Genomic DNA, 19,299 nt, shown 5'->3' on the forward strand with positions numbered 1-19,299 from the left:
GAAACAGAATCTAATGCTTCATAAAAAGAAACGGTGTCTGCTTTATACTCTAAGTACAGGAAGAAAAAGCCAATAAGACGTTTCAGATGCCAGAAAATTGGACATATTGCTTCACAGTGTAGCAAAAGTTAAGTATAAAAGAAAAGAAGCATCTTAATTCTAGTAGTCCTGAGAGAAAGACTACCCTTAAAGGTAAGGCATTTTCTGTTTTTTATTCTCTTAATGAAGCGAGTGATGATCATGCAGAATGGTTCCTAGATTCAGCAGCATGTGTGCACATTACCAAAGCTCCGTCAGGTTTGGGTGATGTTCAGTCCAGGGCTGACATTGGAATTTCCACAACTGACGGATTTAAGTTAAGGTGTGAACTCGCAGGAAAAGTGGATCTTAATTTGCTTGCGAATGGAGAAAAGGAAATTGTCACTGCTCATGATGTACATTATGTAAAGAGTATTGCAACTCATTTGTGGTCAGTAAGCAAAATAGTAAAGAATGGTAATAAAGTTATCTTTGATATAGAAGGAGCCAAAGTGACAGACTCTTCTGGTAATATTGCAGATACTGCAAGTAATGTAAGAGGTATTTACAAAGTGAATACAGTTCAAAATACTGCTGAAACAAGAAACCACTCTGTTTATGCTGCAAAAGGTTTCTTGTGGCATTGGACATTTGAATAAGAAAAGTATGACTTTACTGAAGAATATGGCAACTGCGATGGAAAATTATGGAATGAATAATGTCCAATGCGAGGTGTGTTTGCAAGGGAAGCAGGCTAGATTGCCATTTAAATTGAGTCAGAGCAGATCTATCGAAGTCTTGCAACTCATACACTCAAGATATCTGTGGACCTATGGAGAGGTAGCTTTATTTCCTAACATTCATAGATGATTTTTCTAGATACATGTATGTTTATTTTATAAGTAGCAAGGATCAAGTGAACGATGTATTTGTTGTTCATTGCATAACGGTCAAAAGACAGACTGGGAAGAAAATTAAAATTATTGGATTAGACAATGGATTAGAATATGTAAACAGACTGTTTAAGGAACAGTTGAATGGAATGGGCATTAGGCATCAGACTACCATTCACTACAGTCCTTCTCAGAATGGAGTTGCAGAAAGAGCCAACAGAATGATCGTAGAAAAGGCAATGCTGAGCTACCTAAGTGTTTTTTGAGCAGAGGCTGTGTCAACAGCAGTGTATTTAATTAATCACCTACCAAAGCTGTGAGACACAAGACACCTTATGAAGTATGGACGGGGAAGAAACCAGATCTAAAGAACTTAAAAGTCTTTGGATGTGCAGCCATGGTTCAGATTCCAAAACCATTAAGAGGAAAATGGGATGCGAAATCTCAAAAATATATTTTTGTTGGCTACTATGAGGATTCAAAAGCCTACAGATTTTATAATCCTAATAATAAGAAGATAATAAGTAGTAAAGATGTAGTATTTTTGGAGGATTATAGACCTAAAATAAAGAAAAGTAGTCAAAATGATAGAGTAATGCAACCAAGCATAATGTGTGATAGGGCTGAAACAGAGATGGAAACTTAAACAGAGGAAGACGAGAATAAAGAGGAAGCTGATGTGCTACCCAAGAATCAAATTGAGGAAGAAGATTCAATAGAGGAAGTCAGTTTAAGGCGGTCTTCACGTATAGCAAAATCAAAAGAATATCCCGAGTATGAAATGTATGCTGCCCTAACAATCAACAATGAACCAATCACAGTTAATGAAGCTTTAGCAAGTTCAAGTGCTCGAGATTGAAAAAGGTTATTGAAAAGGAGCTGCAATCTTTTGTGGATAATGATACATATGAATGGGTTGACATGCCTGAAAATAAAAAGCCACTAAGAGCATGATGGATGTTTAAAATTAAAAATCCTGGAAGTGCAATACCAAAATCCAAAGCCAGACTGGTAGTTAAATGATATTCCCAGAAAGAAGGAATAGATTACAAAGAAACTTCCTCCCCAGTGGTGAAGTATTCATCACTCACCTTTCAGCTCTACCAGTGAGGGAAGACTAATGAATTCATCAAATGGATGTGAAAACAGCATACCTGAATGGAAGGCTGGAAGAGGAAATATATATGATTCCACTTGATGAAGTTAAGCAACCTTACCAAGGGAAAAGGAGAATTTGGCGTTTGAAGAAAGGCATACATGGATTAAAGCAAAGTGGCCATTGCTGGAATAAATGTTTGCATAAAACTAGGCATGTTACAGTCAAAGGCAGATCCAAGTATGTGTCATAAAAGGAGCAATGAAGAAATTGCAATCATGACCGTATGGGTAGATGATTTTTTTATTTTAGCAAACGGTGAAAGTCAAATGGCTTTTTTTTATATAAAAAAAAAGTTATGGTCAGAATTTAATATGCTTGATTTAGGGGGAATTAATCAATACTTAGGCATGGAGATTCTAAGAAGTGCCAACAGAGAAGAATTATGAATGATCAATCTCTGTACACTAGCAAAATCTTAGAAAAGTGCAATATGGAAAACTGTAAACCTATTTCTACTCCTATAGAAAGTAATGCAAAGCTGCTAATAACTGATGATGAAAAGAAATGTGAGGAAATTACCCTATTTGGAAGCTGTAGGAAGTCTACTGTACTTAGCACCGACTTCCCGACCAGACACTGCATTTGCCACAAATGCAGTAAGCAAGTTTTGTAGTGATCCGAGAGAAAAGCACTGGATGGCAGTCAAGAGAATATTCAGATATTAAATGGAACTGCTGATTGCAGGTTAAAATACTCTAAAACTGGAGATGTAAATTTGGAAGGATACAGTGATGGAGACTGGGGCAATGAGCTGGAAAGCAGACACTCCATCACTGGAAGTTGTTTTAGACTAATGGGAGGACTGATATCATGGTCACGTAAGAGACAAAGATCTGTTGCTTTGAGTACTGTAGAAGCTGAATATATGGCCTTGTCCTCCACTATCCAAGAAGCTCTTTGGATCCGTACACTGACGAGTGAAATAGAATCTCCTCTAACATTAAAGCCAACTGTGGTATTTTGTGATAATATGGGAGCTATTAAACTTGGTGAAACATTATGGTTTAACCTGGGATGCATAGTGTTGAGTATCTGAAAAATATTTGTTCAAGGGGGAGTGTTGGGGATATGTGAACAAACATTTTCCAGCATGCATCGTGGCACACAAGATATGATGTGCAGAGTGCATTAGACTCTGTGGAATATGCATGTTCCGTGTTTGTTGATGGCCAATGTAATATATTTGTGTAGCCAAATGTATTAATGTGTGTTGTGTGAATAAAGCAAAAGTTTATTTTGTCCCTTAAATAGTTGTTACTTGTCATTTAATTGTGTTAATCTGCATAAACTACAACACCAACTCTCTCCATTTTCAGTAACTAGGAAATAATAATAATAATAATAAAATCTCTATTTACAATGGCAGAAATGTAGAATGAGGAATACTGTAAACAGGGGGAAGAATGAAAATGTACCTGAAATATGGACAACTTAGCAAGAGTTTTAACAGGGAACATACTGGAGGCCAAAATATGGTAGCAAAAACTTCTAGACAGTGAAAGGCAATATGAAAATGAAGACAGATCTGAACTGTTTGAAATACACGGAAAAGTGAAAAAACCTATGTAGTGGACCTCTCACTGCATTTTTCATAAACTGTGCATCATATATGTACATACAATGTGTCTAAATATTCGGAGACCTTTCCATTACGTAAGACACATATTCTGAATTCACTCTGTAGTTTTAGTTTTTATGATGGAAAGTGCATTAAATATGTACTATTTTAGGCTTTCCTGGTGCAGAAAAATCTTTACTATTTCTCAGGTACTCACCTGGGTGGCATCATCTAAAAAGCACCTTTTGGACGATGCCACAATCTTGAACACCTGAGAAATATTCAAGACACATTAAATATTGTGCAAACATAAACATTAGGCCATGCTACATTCAATTGTTACCACAATCTGTATTTGGCATTCACGTTTGTTGGCTTCACCTATCCGCAATCTGATTATCACTTTCCAATGTAACCAAAACCTCGAGCTACACTACAGGTGAGTCAGACACTATAACAAAGATTTCAGGGGTTCCAATACCACATTCTAGCCCAGAATAATGTACGCAATTAACAAAACTGGCAGAGCATTACGCTTAAGATCGTGTAGCTCCCTTAGATGCCAAAGTAAGGAATGACTGGAAATAATTCTTAAATTACATAGGCAAAATATAATTATCCACACTTGAGTTCTGCGTTCACAAAGATTCACATGCAACATTATTCAGTTATGTTACAGAATTCATAGTTCTGCTCAAGACAACATCTCTGTCTGACTGCAAAGCACGCAATACAAGCTTCCACTTTATTACCCGACTGCCAAATTCGGTACGAAAGAACAAACATTTACCGGCACGGTTCTTGAATACATTCTACAGTGAGAGAGAGATTTTTGTAACAGAAAGAGTCAGGTATAAAAGATTGGCTGATATCAAAAACACAGTACATAGGTTTATTATATGTATGAATAACTAACAGAAAGTGTATGAGGAACATCTTGTACAGAATTAATTCTCTGATGCATTGTGCAAGACAAGCATAAGCACAGGACTGGTACACATCATCATGCATGGCTTAATTGGGGTAAGCTGCCTCGGAATGTCTTGTTTTGTGTGTTAACAGTAACAATTACAGTTTTCCCACCTGAACAAATTTGGAATATCTATACAGATGGCAACATCTAAAGATGATAAATTAAAGACAGTCACACAATGCAAACACTTCTGCAATTTAATGCGACATATATATGCCATACCACATGTTCTGTGAAAAAAAAAAGAGCCTCAAGGATTTGGTGGTTCTGGACACATACACAAACATTCGTATTTTACATGTAATTACATAAAATGAGCATGTCATGTGCTAACAGAAACTCACCTTTAACAGTCTTCTAAAATACGGACTACAAGCAGATAGAACCACTTTGTGTGCTGTGAAGGAACATCCATCACATGCCAGAGTAACATCCACAAAATCCTCTTCATCTCTAAGATGTCTGAACGATGAAATAATGCTGGCATGAAAGTCATTCCAACGCAGACTATACTGCTGTTCAGGATCTTGTACTTCACCCATTTGTCTGATGTCCAATGTCCTACTACAGCATCAGGTCTGGAGTCCTTGGGAGTCTGTATTCTGTGCTGCTACTGTTGACCAGCTAGCAGCTGCTTTATTTTTCTATACGCTAGGTTCAAGTCATTGAATATTCCTACACACTCACTCCCATTTGGCAGAAGTAGACCCCTGAAATCATTAAGAGATATCTATATCAAGTGCAATGTCTACAGTTTTACTGCAACAAGCATGCAAATATACGGGTTATAAATACAGTCTGTCTGTAGGTAGGTAAATACTAGTTTACAGTGCCTTCTGTGTGAAAATCAAGCACTGATATATGAAAAGGACACAGGATTCCATGAATATAATGACTGACATGAACTTAGCTTTCAGTTCCATTAAGTTAGAAACTTCAATAAGCAAGAGCGAGAAACCGCGAATAATTACTATTTAAGCCTTTCATCATTATTTAATATGATGGCATTTAAGAACTTTAAATGAGAGCCGAGAAATACTTCGGACACACATACTGGTTGGCAAGAAAATTCTGGTATTGGTCACTTGGATACTCCGAAATCACTTTCGTTACACAAAATAAGAGGAAAACAAATTGTATCACTGCCATTTTTCTTCAAAACGTAACAAATATATGACGTAAATACTCAAACAACGCAACATTTTGCGTAACAATAACAAACAGGACATCATTGACAGCACAAATTTTGACGTAAAATCAACTAAAGTACTGCTGTTTGAACAATATTATTCATCGGTGTTAATGTTGCTATCATAATCATAGTCGATTAATACTTCTAACCTCCAAAATTTTTATCACTGTACCCCAATCCGTAGATGACATTCGATGTTTCGAAATAATCGACAATATTTCGATAAACTGGAAGAGGAAACCACAAAATTTGATAGCAAAAGCACTGAAATTTGCGTAAAATTCAAAAATACACTTCCAGCAGACAGCTGTCAACCTCTGAACACACATACATAACACTGCTGTAAACAGCCGATTTCTTGTAATGTCAATAAAAATACTCTGCACAGAACACTTCCTGCACTATAAAACAAGTAAACTGTGAGATTACTAACACAATTTTCACTTTCGTTTCACAAAATATCTAACATCTTCTGCTGCTGTCTGCTCTCCGTCTGCGATGCATCGCTGCTCACACTTACTGCAGCTGTTATTTTTAAAATATACGAAAATAACTACGAAATATCACTGTAAGATGTGTGAAACAACTAATATAATGAGAAACTATCACATTTGTAGCATATTTCAGCTTTTTTCCGCACAAAAATCGGAGCACACAGACCTTCTCCCCAGACACGACCTTCCAAGTACGACGCCTACTAGCTTATGACCCGGTAGGTTCACTTAGCCATCATGGCTGCAAAGAAAACTTCAAAGCGCACAAAAAAAGCGGCCATGTTCACGAACATGAATTGCGCCTCCCCGCTCTAAAAATAAAACACACTGAGATCTGAGGCCACCACACACTACAAAAACAACACGAGCGCATCCTAAAACACGTTATTCCCACCTGATCCGAGGCGAATACAACACTGGCAGGAACCCGTAGTGTCTCCGCGCTTTTGCGCACGACTGCTCCTCCTGCCAAGCCGATTGATGCCCAATACGCTTAACCCCCGCGGCGGTCAGAGCCGAACGCGAAATATAGCGAATTAAAATCAGACTCCGAGCAACATATGACTACAGTTTTTGCGCGTAGTGAAATGTGTCACGAAATTTCGGCGTCCAGAAAACTAGCTCACACGTTCAGACGTTGGCTAAATGTGCAGCGAAGCTACAGATAGTTATTTTATAGAAGTAAATGAGTTGTCATGCACAATTAACTTCATAAAATTATTTATTTATTTTTTATTTCTATACCGCTTTCAAACATCTTCACTTAATTTAAATACCGCTAAGCCTAATTTTATGCGAATACGTTTCCAAGTGTTCTCTGATTTGCTAAAAATTAATTGTTATACTAAAAAGTTAATCACGGTAACTTGACCAAACAAAAAATATACCTATTAAAACACACGTTAAATTATCAGTTGAAGTTTCAACGGAAACAAAAACAGAAGTTATAGTATTAAAATAGTCCAATTGTTGCGAAATCATACTTACTATTGCAGACATGTAGTTTTGAAGCAGCAATTCAGTATCTCAAAAATTCGATACGGCACACCTTCATAAGAAGACCCATATTGACATTAAGAACAGATAACATATCCCTAGTAATTAATGAAATTATATATGCGGTATATTGTCTTTTGAGCTCTCCTCGTCGCTTAATTGGACGCAATTATTCTTTTACTTCCTTGGGTCGAATATATATCAGCAAGAAGTAACTAATGACATTGATTGACTACGTCAGTTCTTTGTAGAATATTTTGTACATGATAAATGAAAACACAGACGACACTGGTGAAACCTTTGTGCCTGATGACGCGTAACACCAGAAAGCCACCCTGTGAAAGAAAAGCAATAAATATTTTAGAATATTACATCAGTGTAGTGCCTGTTTTCATTCACGAGTAATTGATCAGTTTAACATCTTTTCAATCTCGGGCTGAAAAGCAAGTACCGGTACTTTCAATCATTGTTGGTGTCATTGTTGTACCGTATGTATATCATTCGAATTTCTTTTTATTTATGGAAAATAATATAGTTTACAGTTTAATTTGTTATTCTATTAAATAAATAATATTTCTCTATCTCTCTCTCTCTCTCTCTCTCTCTCTCTCTCTCTCGCCCCCCCCCCCTCTCCCTCGCCTACCACCTGTTGCTCAAAGGACACTATACATTTTATCTAAACACATCTTTTCACATTCAAAATTTCCTTCCTAATAGAAACATAAGTTTTGGAAATCAAAAATTTTTAAGTCTGGAAATCTCAGGAACAATATTTGTTTGAAAGGCACTGCTAGCACTTTTTGTAGAACTTACCGTGCACGCAACCTTCCTTTCTTTCTATCAACATTCCAAAACATATTCTCAATTATATGTTGTATTCTACGTTGTAAGTTAAGAAATAACACTGGCACTATAACAACTAAAACGGGATATTAATCATTACCGTTACGTATTATGTGTAAATTGTAAATGTATGGTCGTTTTCAGAAATAAATATTTTAATGACTGAGAATAAATGCAGATACAAGTAAATAACGTCAAATGCGTCATAGACCTAAATTGTAAACTACCAAAATGCGATGATGTGATATCAGGAAGATAATCAACTTGAGACTGCAATCGAAAAATAGAGTTACCCGGCGGAATAACAATTTATTGCCTTCGTGACCTCAAGAAACGTTCAGCTATTCCTATTTCAGCCATACGGCGTACTTAACACTCTTCTAATCTGATGATCTCCATAAAAGATATTTGTTCGACAAATACTGAATTGGCGACACTGATCGCTGAGCTCTCCAGATTCTCTTAAGTTACTCTACCATTACCAATAAATCCACACTTCTCTGACCAATGTGCATGGCGGTTGAGCTCTTAAATGTTTTGATGTACACCCACTATCTTCCAGAAATTATATTTTTCTCAACAATGTATTGACACTTCTACTTCGATTGAGTGATTTAAAAATGATGATATTGGTTGTAATTTTGAAATACATGATCAGCCGTAAAGGACTAGTTTTAGTTTTGACCACGCCTCTCAAAATCGCCACTGCATTGAGCTACAAGCCATAAAAAACTGACCACACAGCTACCAGCAGTCGGAAATAAATGCTCTCATGTTAGTATGTTGAACATGGAAAACCAGACACGACTTCCTTGCCACATGTAAAGGGTTGAAACTATACATTAATGGAGAAATACACAAAACTTGGTATTTCTTGGTGCTCGATGTTAGAAAGATACTGGGCGCATAGTTCCTGATAAAAAAGTAATGAATTTGAGATATCACACCAGTAAAACAAAAAAACAAATGATAGATTGGTATTCAGAAATTATACTTACAGTTTCCAACAGATCACTAACTTTTAAAATGCAAGTCACACTACACATACTGTACATTATGCAGTATTTTAATTCTTTTGTCAATTCTCTATACAACTTCTGACAGTTAACAGAATTTCCCAGAATGAGGAAAAGTACTCTTACTGAAAATTTACATCTGTATAATGCAACTCTGCACGAGCTTTCATAAGTGGAAGAGCTTGGTAATATTCCAAGTGAAGTCTTTTATAATAAATGTTATATTGATATATAAATATATTGTGGAGTATTATGGTGGTTTATACAGAGAAATGGAATAATAATTGTATTGCAACATGGTTTAAATAAGGATTTAATTTAGTCTTCTGAAAACGGAATACCACGTAGCCTTGGAATTCAACATTTTTTCAATTTTTAAGTTTAGTAACAAATGAGTAATTTCATATATAATGTGGTTCTGGATAAGATAACTCTTTATTGAGCACCTAGAACTACATAACAACCCAAAACTACAGACACTGACCGACAAACGTGTTGCGGTGGATACGATAAACAAATAAACAAAAGACTAATTACTCCAATGTGCATCAATATTTTTAACATAGATTACATATCACTACATCAGTTACAGCCACAAGCTATTCCCTTCTCATTGAAATGCTGAGTTATTTTTTTGAGTAGTGCACTGTACGACTAGATTATGTAATTTGTTGGATTGGCTGATGATGCTCCGAAGGTTTGATACCTGGAGCTATTTGTCTACTTGAATTTGACTTAGGTAATCCAGGAATCACATTCTTCAGCAGGAAGACTGGCTTGGGCATGTCTGTTAAGACTGTCTTCTGATCAAGAGGTGTTTCTACAACAAAGTGCTTTTTGTAGTGTGGGTGTATCAGATACCGCCTGTCATAGACAGGTTGAAAAGGGTTTTCTGTGCATCCTGCCTTACGAAAACATCTGAAGACATCATAAGTTCAGGGTGGTCCAAGGCAGGCGGACAGGAGTTGTAACATAATGTCAAACATTTATTAGTTGATTAGTTGTAGTGAAACAATGTACCGCTTCAAAGTTGAAAATGAAAGTTGGAATGCCATACTCGACGTGTGTGGTATTAAACAAATTAGCTGGAACTCTAGTTATTGCGCTGTAAGCTGTTTCTGCGTCAGTAGTGTGCTATTCCAGGATCGTAAAAGCAGGAAGATCCACTAAAATTATTGGTACGTTCTTGACCCAGTAATCTGAAAGTTGGGCTCTTAATACCGCCTTGATGTTGTGATGTCACCTTTCAACTTTTGCCATTCGATGCCAGATGTTAAACAATGGTTTGATGTGTATATACTAGGGTGTTTGTGATATGAGTGAACAATTGACAGTCAGATTCCCGTCCTCTGACTGTTGTGACGATTTTTAGGACTCCAAAACGAGCAATCCCTGATGATATGAGTGTGCAGGCAACATTTTCTGCAGAGATGTCCTTCAGTGTAACTGCCTCTGGCCAATGTGTGGACCTATCGATAATCGTTAAGAGACTGGAGGGGCCTTGAGAGCAAGGTAGTGTTCCCACTAAACCAACAATGGATACCTGTGTGCAAGAAGCAACTGTCAACTAAACTGAAAGTTCCACAAGCAGTGGTTGTATGATCTGAATTTTTTGCTTAGCGACAGTGAATACAAGTTCTGCAGACAGTTTTATATCTCGTTTCAGTGAAGGCCAAATGAAACACTATTGAGTCATGTCCATTGCACCTTTGATGCCAGGATGAGCCAAGTCACAAAATACATGGAAGACCCTTTGTACGTAGGATGAAGCAACATAAGGCGCGAGTTTCCTTGTAGAATTGTCAAAGTTGCTGTGATCCATCAGGTAACAATGTTGTTGCAAATGTTAAAGAACAAGAGTCCGAATTCTTCACTATTGCTTTCTCTTCCAGGAAGGTATCGAGTATCTGTGGTGAACTGACAGGAAAATTTCAGGTGGCAAAGTTGCCTGGGTGTTTCGTTTCTTGGGCGCTATTTTAAGGCAAATGATAATGTCTTGTGGTCCGTACATATTTTGAGTTCTCTGTCTTCTGGTAGAAAATGAAAGTGTCTAATGGTCAAATATGCTGCCCACAATTCACTAATGCAGGCACCATAGCTATGGTGTGTGTCGCTGAAAGCGTTGGAGAAACATACAAGCAGTTAAGGTGTTCCTTCTCGCAAATGGTGTAAAGAAGCACCTATAGACCAGTCCAAAGTATCAACTATCAAAATAAGGGAAGATCTCTTGAGGAATGTGCGAGCTGAGTTGCATCAACTTGTTCTCCTTTTTGCTCCTTGAATGATTTATCATCTGTCTCTCTCTCTCCGTCCGCATTGTTACTTTGTGCGAGGAAGGGCTCTCAACAAGGGAAGTGTCCAGGCATCTCGGAGTGAACCGAAGCGATGTAGTTCGGATATGCAGGAAATACAGAGAGACGGGAACTGCCGATTCCATGCCTCGCTCATGCCGCCCAAGGGTTACTACTCCAGCGGATGACCGCTACCTACGGATTATGGCTCGGATGAACCCAGACAGCAACGCCATCATGTTGAATAATGCTTTTCGTGTAGGCACAGGACGTCGTGTCACGACTCAAACGGTGTGCAATAGGGCTGCACGATGCGCAGCTTCACTCCCGACGTCCATGGCGAGGTCCGCTTTTGCAACCACGACACCATGCAGCGCGATACAGAATAGGCCCAACAACATGCCGAATGGACCGCTCAGGATTATCACCACGTTCTCTTCACCAATGAGTGTCGCATATGCTTTCAACCAGACAATCGTCGGTCGCGTGCTTGGAGGCACCCCGGTCAGGCTGAATGCCTTAGACACACTGTTCAGCGAGTGCAGCAAGGTGGAGGTTCCCTGCTGTTTTGGGGTGGCATTATGTGGGGCCGACGTACGCCGCTGGTGGTCTTGGAATGCACCGTAACAGCTGTACGACACGTGAATGCCATCCTCCGACCGATAGTGCAACCATATCGGCAGCATAGTGGCGAGGCATTCGTCTTCATGGACGACAATTCGCGGTCCCACCGTGCACATTGTGTTAATGATTTCCTTCAGTATAACAACATAGCTCGACTAGAGTGGCCAGCATGATCTCCAGACACGCAAAACTTTTTTTGATGTGTGTGTGTATGTTTTGATGCCTTTGTTTTACTGAACTTCTCAATAACCTGTTGGAAATCTATTTCATTGGAAACTTTTATTTCACTTGATAAAATGGACAAATTGACAAGTCGTTCTTGATTCATCACACGGAAAACATAATTTTTATTGGTTTTATAGAAAAGCTTCTCTGGCATGACACACAAATGGTCAAGTAGTATTGTATTATAAGTGATGTGCAGGGTAATTATTCACGTAAGTCCTGTTTACTTACAAACTAAAGGATTTTTTGGTTTGTTCATCTGGCAGCAACGTCCATCCTCATATCGACTGCATGCAGATGCTTACAACACCTTTTTATTTCCTGCAGCATCTGCTCCTTATTAACTCACTGTATATTGTAGTAAGTCAGAATCATTCGCATCCTGTAAATTGTATAGAGTATCCTTGAAACGCGCAAACACCACTTTTTGTAACAAGGGATTCTTGTCCGCCCTTGAACATTCACAGTTTTTCTTACCCACTACACAGTGATATTGTCGCGACTCATTCGAAATTTGTTCATAATTGTTTTTTTTTTGCAATGCTGCCGATGATCTTCCATCTACGTAATTATGCTTTGTACCTGCTCTTAGGACAACGGTTGTCCTTTACTACATTTCACTGGAGACGGGATTTGAGGCTCCTCGTGCGACAAGGGTGATGATCTACATGGTTCGACACATGTTTCAATATCGCTTTCACTTGTTAAGCACGTATCGTCATCGTTGTACTCCTCTCATACGTTGTCCGCACAGCCGAGCATATACGCCACCATACGCTGCACAGACATCTTGGAGAAATACTGATATTTTATCTGCCACTTTTTTCTCACTCTGCAAAATTCCTTGAGTTCCTCCATGACTAATTGTCAACTTCAGCAGCTGAAGTTTTCTTTGTTTATCGTTGCCATTGCTCTGCTTTGTATCAGCACCAGTAGCACTGTTGTGGGTTACTCGTCGACTAAGCAGTTCAACTACGCTTCGTAGCCTCATGCTATTCTCACCACTGGATACGTCCAGTCCCGTCCCTGTTGCCACTAGCAGCCAATGTTGTGATTACATGGCAGGCGGTGTGTGTGGCGCCGAGTGCCGTAAACATCATTGGCCTTATGAGACCTCATACTCACTTGTTAGTCACTACTGTATTTGTTTACAGTAACGTCACCGTGTTCCCGATAACTGTGATGTGTAATACACACATCACAAACAGTTTTGCGTCACCCCGGTTCCCAGAACTTCTGAAGATAGACGTTGACTGTGGATATTGTTTCACAGACACAGTCCCTTTAACTGATCAGAGATGTCACTAAACCCGCCCAAAGATTTAAACAACCATGCATGAGAAGCACCTATTAGACGGAGGGGGTCCGACAGCCGGTCAGTGTCAGTCATTCCACCAGGAAGGAGGTACTCGGCTCGTGTTGTCTGCGGTTCAACCATGCCTAGACGCTCAATACCGCGGTTCGATCGCGTCCGCATTGTTACTTTGTGCCAGGACGGACTCTCAACAAGGGAAGTGTCCAGGCATCTCGGAGTGAACCCAAGCGATGTTGTGCTGACATGGAGGAGATACAGAGAGACAGGAACTGTCTATGACATGCCTCGCTCAGGCCGCCCAAGGGCTACTACTGCAGTGGATGACGGCTACCTACGGATTATGGCTCGGATGAACCCAGACAGCAACGCCATCATATTGAATAATGCTTGTTACGACTCAAACTGTGCGCAATAGCCTGCACGATGCGCAACTTCACTCCCGACGTCCATGGCGAGGTCCGCCTTTGCAACCAAGACAGTATGCAGCGCGGTACAGACGGGCCCAGCAACATGCTGAACGGACCGCTCAGGATTGGCATCATGTTCTCTTCACCGATGAGTGTCGCATATGCCTTCAACCAGACAATCGTCGGAAACGTGCTTGGAGGCAACCCGGTCAGGCTGAGCTCCTTAGACACACTGTCCAGCGAGTTCAGCTAGGTGGAGGTTACCTGTTGTTTTGGGGTGGCATTATGTGGGGCCGATGTACACCGCTGGTGGTCATGGAATGCGCCGTAACGGCTGTACGATATGTGAATGCCATCTTCCGACCGATAGCGCAACCAAATCGTCAGCATATTGGCGAGGCATTCGTCTTCATGGACAACAATTCGCGCCCCCATCATGGACATCTTGTTAATGATTTCCTTCAGTATAACAACATAGCTCGACTAGAGTGGCCAGCATGATCTCCAGACATGAACCCTATCGAACTAGCCTGGGATAGATTGAAAAGGGCTGTTTATGGACGACGCGACCCACCAACCACTCTGAGGGATCTAAATCGATTCGCCGTTGATGAGTGGGACAATCTGGACCAACAGAGCCTTGATGAACTTGTGGATAGTATGCCACGACGAATACAGGCATGCATCAATGCAAGAGGACATGCTACTGGGTATTAGAAGTACCGTTGTGTACAACAGTCTGGACCACCACCTCTAAAGGTCTCGCTGTATGGTGGTACAACATGCCATGTGTGGTTTTCATGAGCAATAAAAAGGGCGGAAATGATGTTTATGTTGATCTCTGTTCCAGTTTTCGGTACAAGTTCCGCAACTCGCGGAAACGAGGTGATGCAAAACTTTTTGATGTGTCAGTCATGATTGAGTAAGCACCAACTGGTATGCTGTACGGCGCTGTTCACCAACATTTTCCTCCGACTACAGGTATTTTTGATGGCCGACATGTTGAGCATTTGTTATAAAGAATACAGTGTTTGCTAAACATCATTTCTTATGCTAATTATTGCCTTTCTTTCGTATGAAGCGCCATCTGCTAGGCATTTTGGGCACTTGTTTCGGTTTCAATGACACCCCACGTCATATCAAGCATGTTTGTCAATTTTTATCTCTCTACATACACTATTCCGTGAAGTACTGAACTTTCTAATGCCAGCGCACTTTTGGATCACCTTGTAGAAGACGAGAAGAACGATATTACTTCTCTACAGTTCCGACGCAGGTGAAGCTAGAGGGACCACATGAGAATGCATGCACTGCGCAAAAATTTAAGAAATGATTAACACAGGGCTTGAACAGAGTTTCTGTATTGATTCTCGTATTTTTCTTTGTAATTGTCGCATCATTGCCCTACTTTGAGCTTTGCACAACACCATATTCAGCCCACCTTTTTCCAGCTGCTGTTGAAAATCTTTTGATATACCCTCAGCTGTCTTTCCTCACATAAGAAAACGTGAGAATGATTCTAGAACTTCCACAATGGTGTCTTCTATTAGTATTCCGGTTGCTAGGGGTTTAGTTATCGATTGCCGTTTCTAATTTGTAGTTCGCTGTTGCTATTTGAGTTTACATGTTGTCATTTGCAGATAGTGAGTGGAGCTGTGGACGCTAGAAAGAGGAGGGCCAGGTGAAGGAATTGGAACAGTTCCGAAATGTTCTTCTGTATGACTTCAGTAGAGGGGAGACAGCAACGGAGGCAGCCAGAAATATTTGCGCCTTGTACGGGGATAGTGTCACTGGTCGGAGCGCGACAAGAAAATGGTTTTCTCGTTTTAAGCAGCATCGTTTCGTCATTAGTTCCATAGTGATTGGTGCGAAGCTTACTCGTGGCTTTGAAAGCGTAAATATGATCATGATGCTCACTGTACTGTGTGGCCCCCATATTTCAGTGTTCCTCATGGAGGCGAAAATGAGTTAAAAAAACACGCGCACACACTGCAACACACAAAAGTTCTCTTCGAAAAAGCAGATGAAAATAAATTCTATTTTTTATCTCTCATAAGAGTGTAGACCAAGAAAGAGCACGTAATAGCTGCGGAAACATCCTTTGTGTTTCCCTCAGCTAAACATAGCCATAGGTATGTTTCTGGAGATTGCTGTAGCAATTTTGTTCTCACGGTTGTTGCCAGATTCAGAAATATCTGAATAATATTTGTATGGAGCCACCAAGGCAACGAAAATGATTTCGTCACTAATGGGTCTATATTCAACAAAACGAACACTTAAGCGGTTGTACATCTCGTTTTATTATTCTGTTTCTTCGGATACATCCAAAAAAGGACACATTAAATCTTTCCTCTAGAAGGAAGTTTTTTTTTTGTGAAGAAGGTGTCTGCACAAAACTTCTCATTTTGTAGCAGCGGTAGTGAAATGACTGACTCAATTGCGGCAGTAAATAGAAGTCAGCTTACCAAAGCATCTTTATGGTGAAGAGTATCAGCAATTTCTCTGCTGACAACGCCTCTGTTAATTTTGGGAAGAGCAAAGTGCATACGTCGAGGTACGCAAAGAAAATCCAAACTTTAATGCTGAGGCATGTACAGGGAGACAATTATTGAACTATATGAAATAAAATCGTCATGACTTCTGAACGGTTTTGGTTACGACGTTCAAATTGCACGCTTGGCCGTGGAGCGTGATGGGAACTAGTATGCGCATGTTGGTTTGGTTTAGCCACGAAGCCCACTTTCATTTGGATGGGTTCACCAATAAGCAAAACTGGCACATTTGGGAGACCGGGAATCCGCATTTAGCGATCGAGAAGTCTCTTCACCCTCAATGTCCAGTCACGGAATAATCGGTGCGATATTCCTTGATGGCACGGTGACTACGGTGACGGTACGTGAAGTTTTTGGAAGATGGTTTCATCCTATTATCCAAAGTGACGCTGATTTCGAAAAGATGTGGTTCATGCAAGCCGGAGCTCAACCCCATAGAAGCAGGAGAGTGTGGGATGTTCTGTAGGAGCACTTTGGGCTCCGCATCCTGGGGTGTCCAGATGCCGCTGGCATGGGCCCCAATTGGCCGCCATATTCTCCGGATCTGAACGTATGCGACTCTTTCTTGTGGGACTATATTAAAGACAAGGTGTACAGCGATAACCCCAAAACCATTGCTGAGCTGAAAACAGCCATTCAGGAGGTTATCGGCAGCATCGATGCTCCGACAGTTCAACGGGTCAGGCAGAACTTCGCTAATCGTCAGCGCCACACCATCGCCAATTACGGCAGGCATAACAAACATGTCATAACCCAAAACCGAATATCTGTGGTGACGGTCACATGCTGAATAAAGTGTGTGCACGCTGTAAATTGTAACTAACTAACTTTTTTTTCGTATAGTTCAATAACTGTCACCCTGTAACAATAATATTTTTAATAACTCCACAAAGCAAGCAGCAAATGCTCTTTGAATTGGTTCAGAAGCCAATGTTATTGAGAAATACGTCTTGTTTTGCGTCGGCCTACTAAAAGATTCGGTGAACTAAAGGAATTTTGTGCTTGGATGGATACCGAATAGCAGGAGATTTTGAAACACGTATCAGCATACTGGCTGTTTTTCATTCCGGCCATAGAGGGAATAGCGTTGAACTTCGAACCAATCAAACCGTGCTTCCTCTCTCAGTACACACACCGAAGTTACTCAGACAATTTTTCCTAGGTTATTTATCTTTTGCATATCTAGGCTTTACAGTGAACATTGATGGTTATTTTGCATCACTAAATGGAAGATTTCAATCTGGTTATGCGCTTATAACCAACATATTTGACCCTACGAACCACTTTGGAACATCTCTGAAACAAAGAAAGCAGGGTCTGTTTCATGGTTCTGTGGCATCCTCGGTCGTCTAGAAGTCAGTAAATTATGATGGCGTCAGAACATCCAAAAGAGAAACGGCCAGTTACTTGCAGCGTGCTACAAACTATCATGACGAACGATTTAACATTGAAGAGAGTATGTACGAAGTTTTCAAACCAGTTTGATTAACAGGAAAATGGCCCTTAGATTCAGAATTCACAAAAGTCACTTCTCAATATTAATTAACTTTGTATAGGCGAGGATTTTATTTTGAATAATGTGTGCAATTAAACACTTTTCTCAAGGAGGGCGAGAACTTCTTTAAGCTAACGTCTGCTAAGCGGATGAAATTTTTTCGTCTGAATGAAAACTACGGAAACCTGTTCAAAGTTGTCAGTTTCGTGTTTTTTATATTTCATTCCAGTGCTGCTCCAGAAAAAATCTCAGCCACGTGAAAACACTAGGATCCGAAAGAAACCTTTTGTCAACAGCTGAATTAGAAACTGAATTAATGGTGAAGATGAATTACGCATTTATGTGCCTGCAATATCGCCGTTTTCACGTTGAAGGAGAAGGGAAGATCGTACTAAGGAGGCTGGAAAGGGAGAGAAATATCAATACTTTAAAATGCAGTGCTTTGCTATAATTTATTTAGAATTTTAGAATACGCGACGTTTCCATGCCGCGGTCGTTTGAGGGTGGGTTTGCCATGAAGTCGCTCATTTCAAAAATAACGATTTATTTAGCACACAGAACGACATAACACGGAACTGCAGTGATTGACAATGATGTTGCAGCGGATACGGTAAACAAATAAACAAAACAAAATTGTGGAGCAGCCACAAATCTCATACAACCGTTTTCGCGTTTTCGCTCGTTGGACGCGATCTTCTTCCGGAATTCAGTAGTCGACGGTCAGACGTTAAAGCATATCGTCAGATGTTGGCCTTTACACAACCAGTGACGGTTAACATGCGGCCGCTGGCTGCTGAATTTCTGAGAAAGAAAAAGAAAATTATGTGTGACTTGTCGCTGCTACACAGTTTCATTTCTTACAGTCGCTATTCTCCCTGAAAGCAATGCCTGTATTCGATAAACAAAAGACTACCTACTCCACCGAATATATAATTCCACTGCATCTTACAGCGACAATAGGACAATAATTTTGAGCTAGTAATATATATTAAAAATGTTGTGTAGTTTCGTTGGAATAGGAATGTAGCCTCTACATATTGATTTCCAAATTCAGGCTACTTACCATCAAGAATGTAGGGAATATTCCCTTATCTACAGATACCTATATGAGGAATTGAACCCTGTGGTAAAATGTATGCAGTTTAAGACTGTATAGTCACACTTTTGTTTCTTATTTTTCTTTTTATCAAGTGTTAAAAGTACTGATAAGTCATTTTCAGAACGTCTACGTAGATGGACGACAGATTT

At 39.8% G+C, this 19,299-nt stretch overlaps 1 protein-coding gene across 6 annotated transcripts in view; it reads right to left on the reverse strand.

Moving 5' to 3' along the window:
- The window catches only part of LOC124798552 (protein abrupt), a 93,163-nt gene extending 86,393 nt beyond the window's left edge, over positions 1-6,770 (reverse strand). The window contains exons 1-3 of one of the 6 annotated variants that reach the window (XM_047262006.1): positions 6,454-6,470; positions 6,227-6,318; positions 4,946-5,311 (exon numbers count right to left, since the gene is read on the reverse strand). In XM_047262006.1, the coding sequence (XP_047117962.1) occupies positions 4,946-5,143 (198 nt within the window). In that variant the 5' untranslated portion in view covers positions 5,144-5,311; positions 6,227-6,318; positions 6,454-6,470. The other 5 variants (XM_047262009.1, XM_047262008.1, XM_047262007.1 and 2 more) reach the window with 5 other exon arrangements.
- Positions 6,771-19,299: the final 12,529 nt, after the last annotated feature.

This window comes from Schistocerca piceifrons, chromosome 5 (assembly GCF_021461385.2).
Source record: "Schistocerca piceifrons isolate TAMUIC-IGC-003096 chromosome 5, iqSchPice1.1, whole genome shotgun sequence".
Lineage (NCBI taxonomy): Eukaryota > Metazoa > Arthropoda > Insecta > Orthoptera > Acrididae > Schistocerca > Schistocerca piceifrons.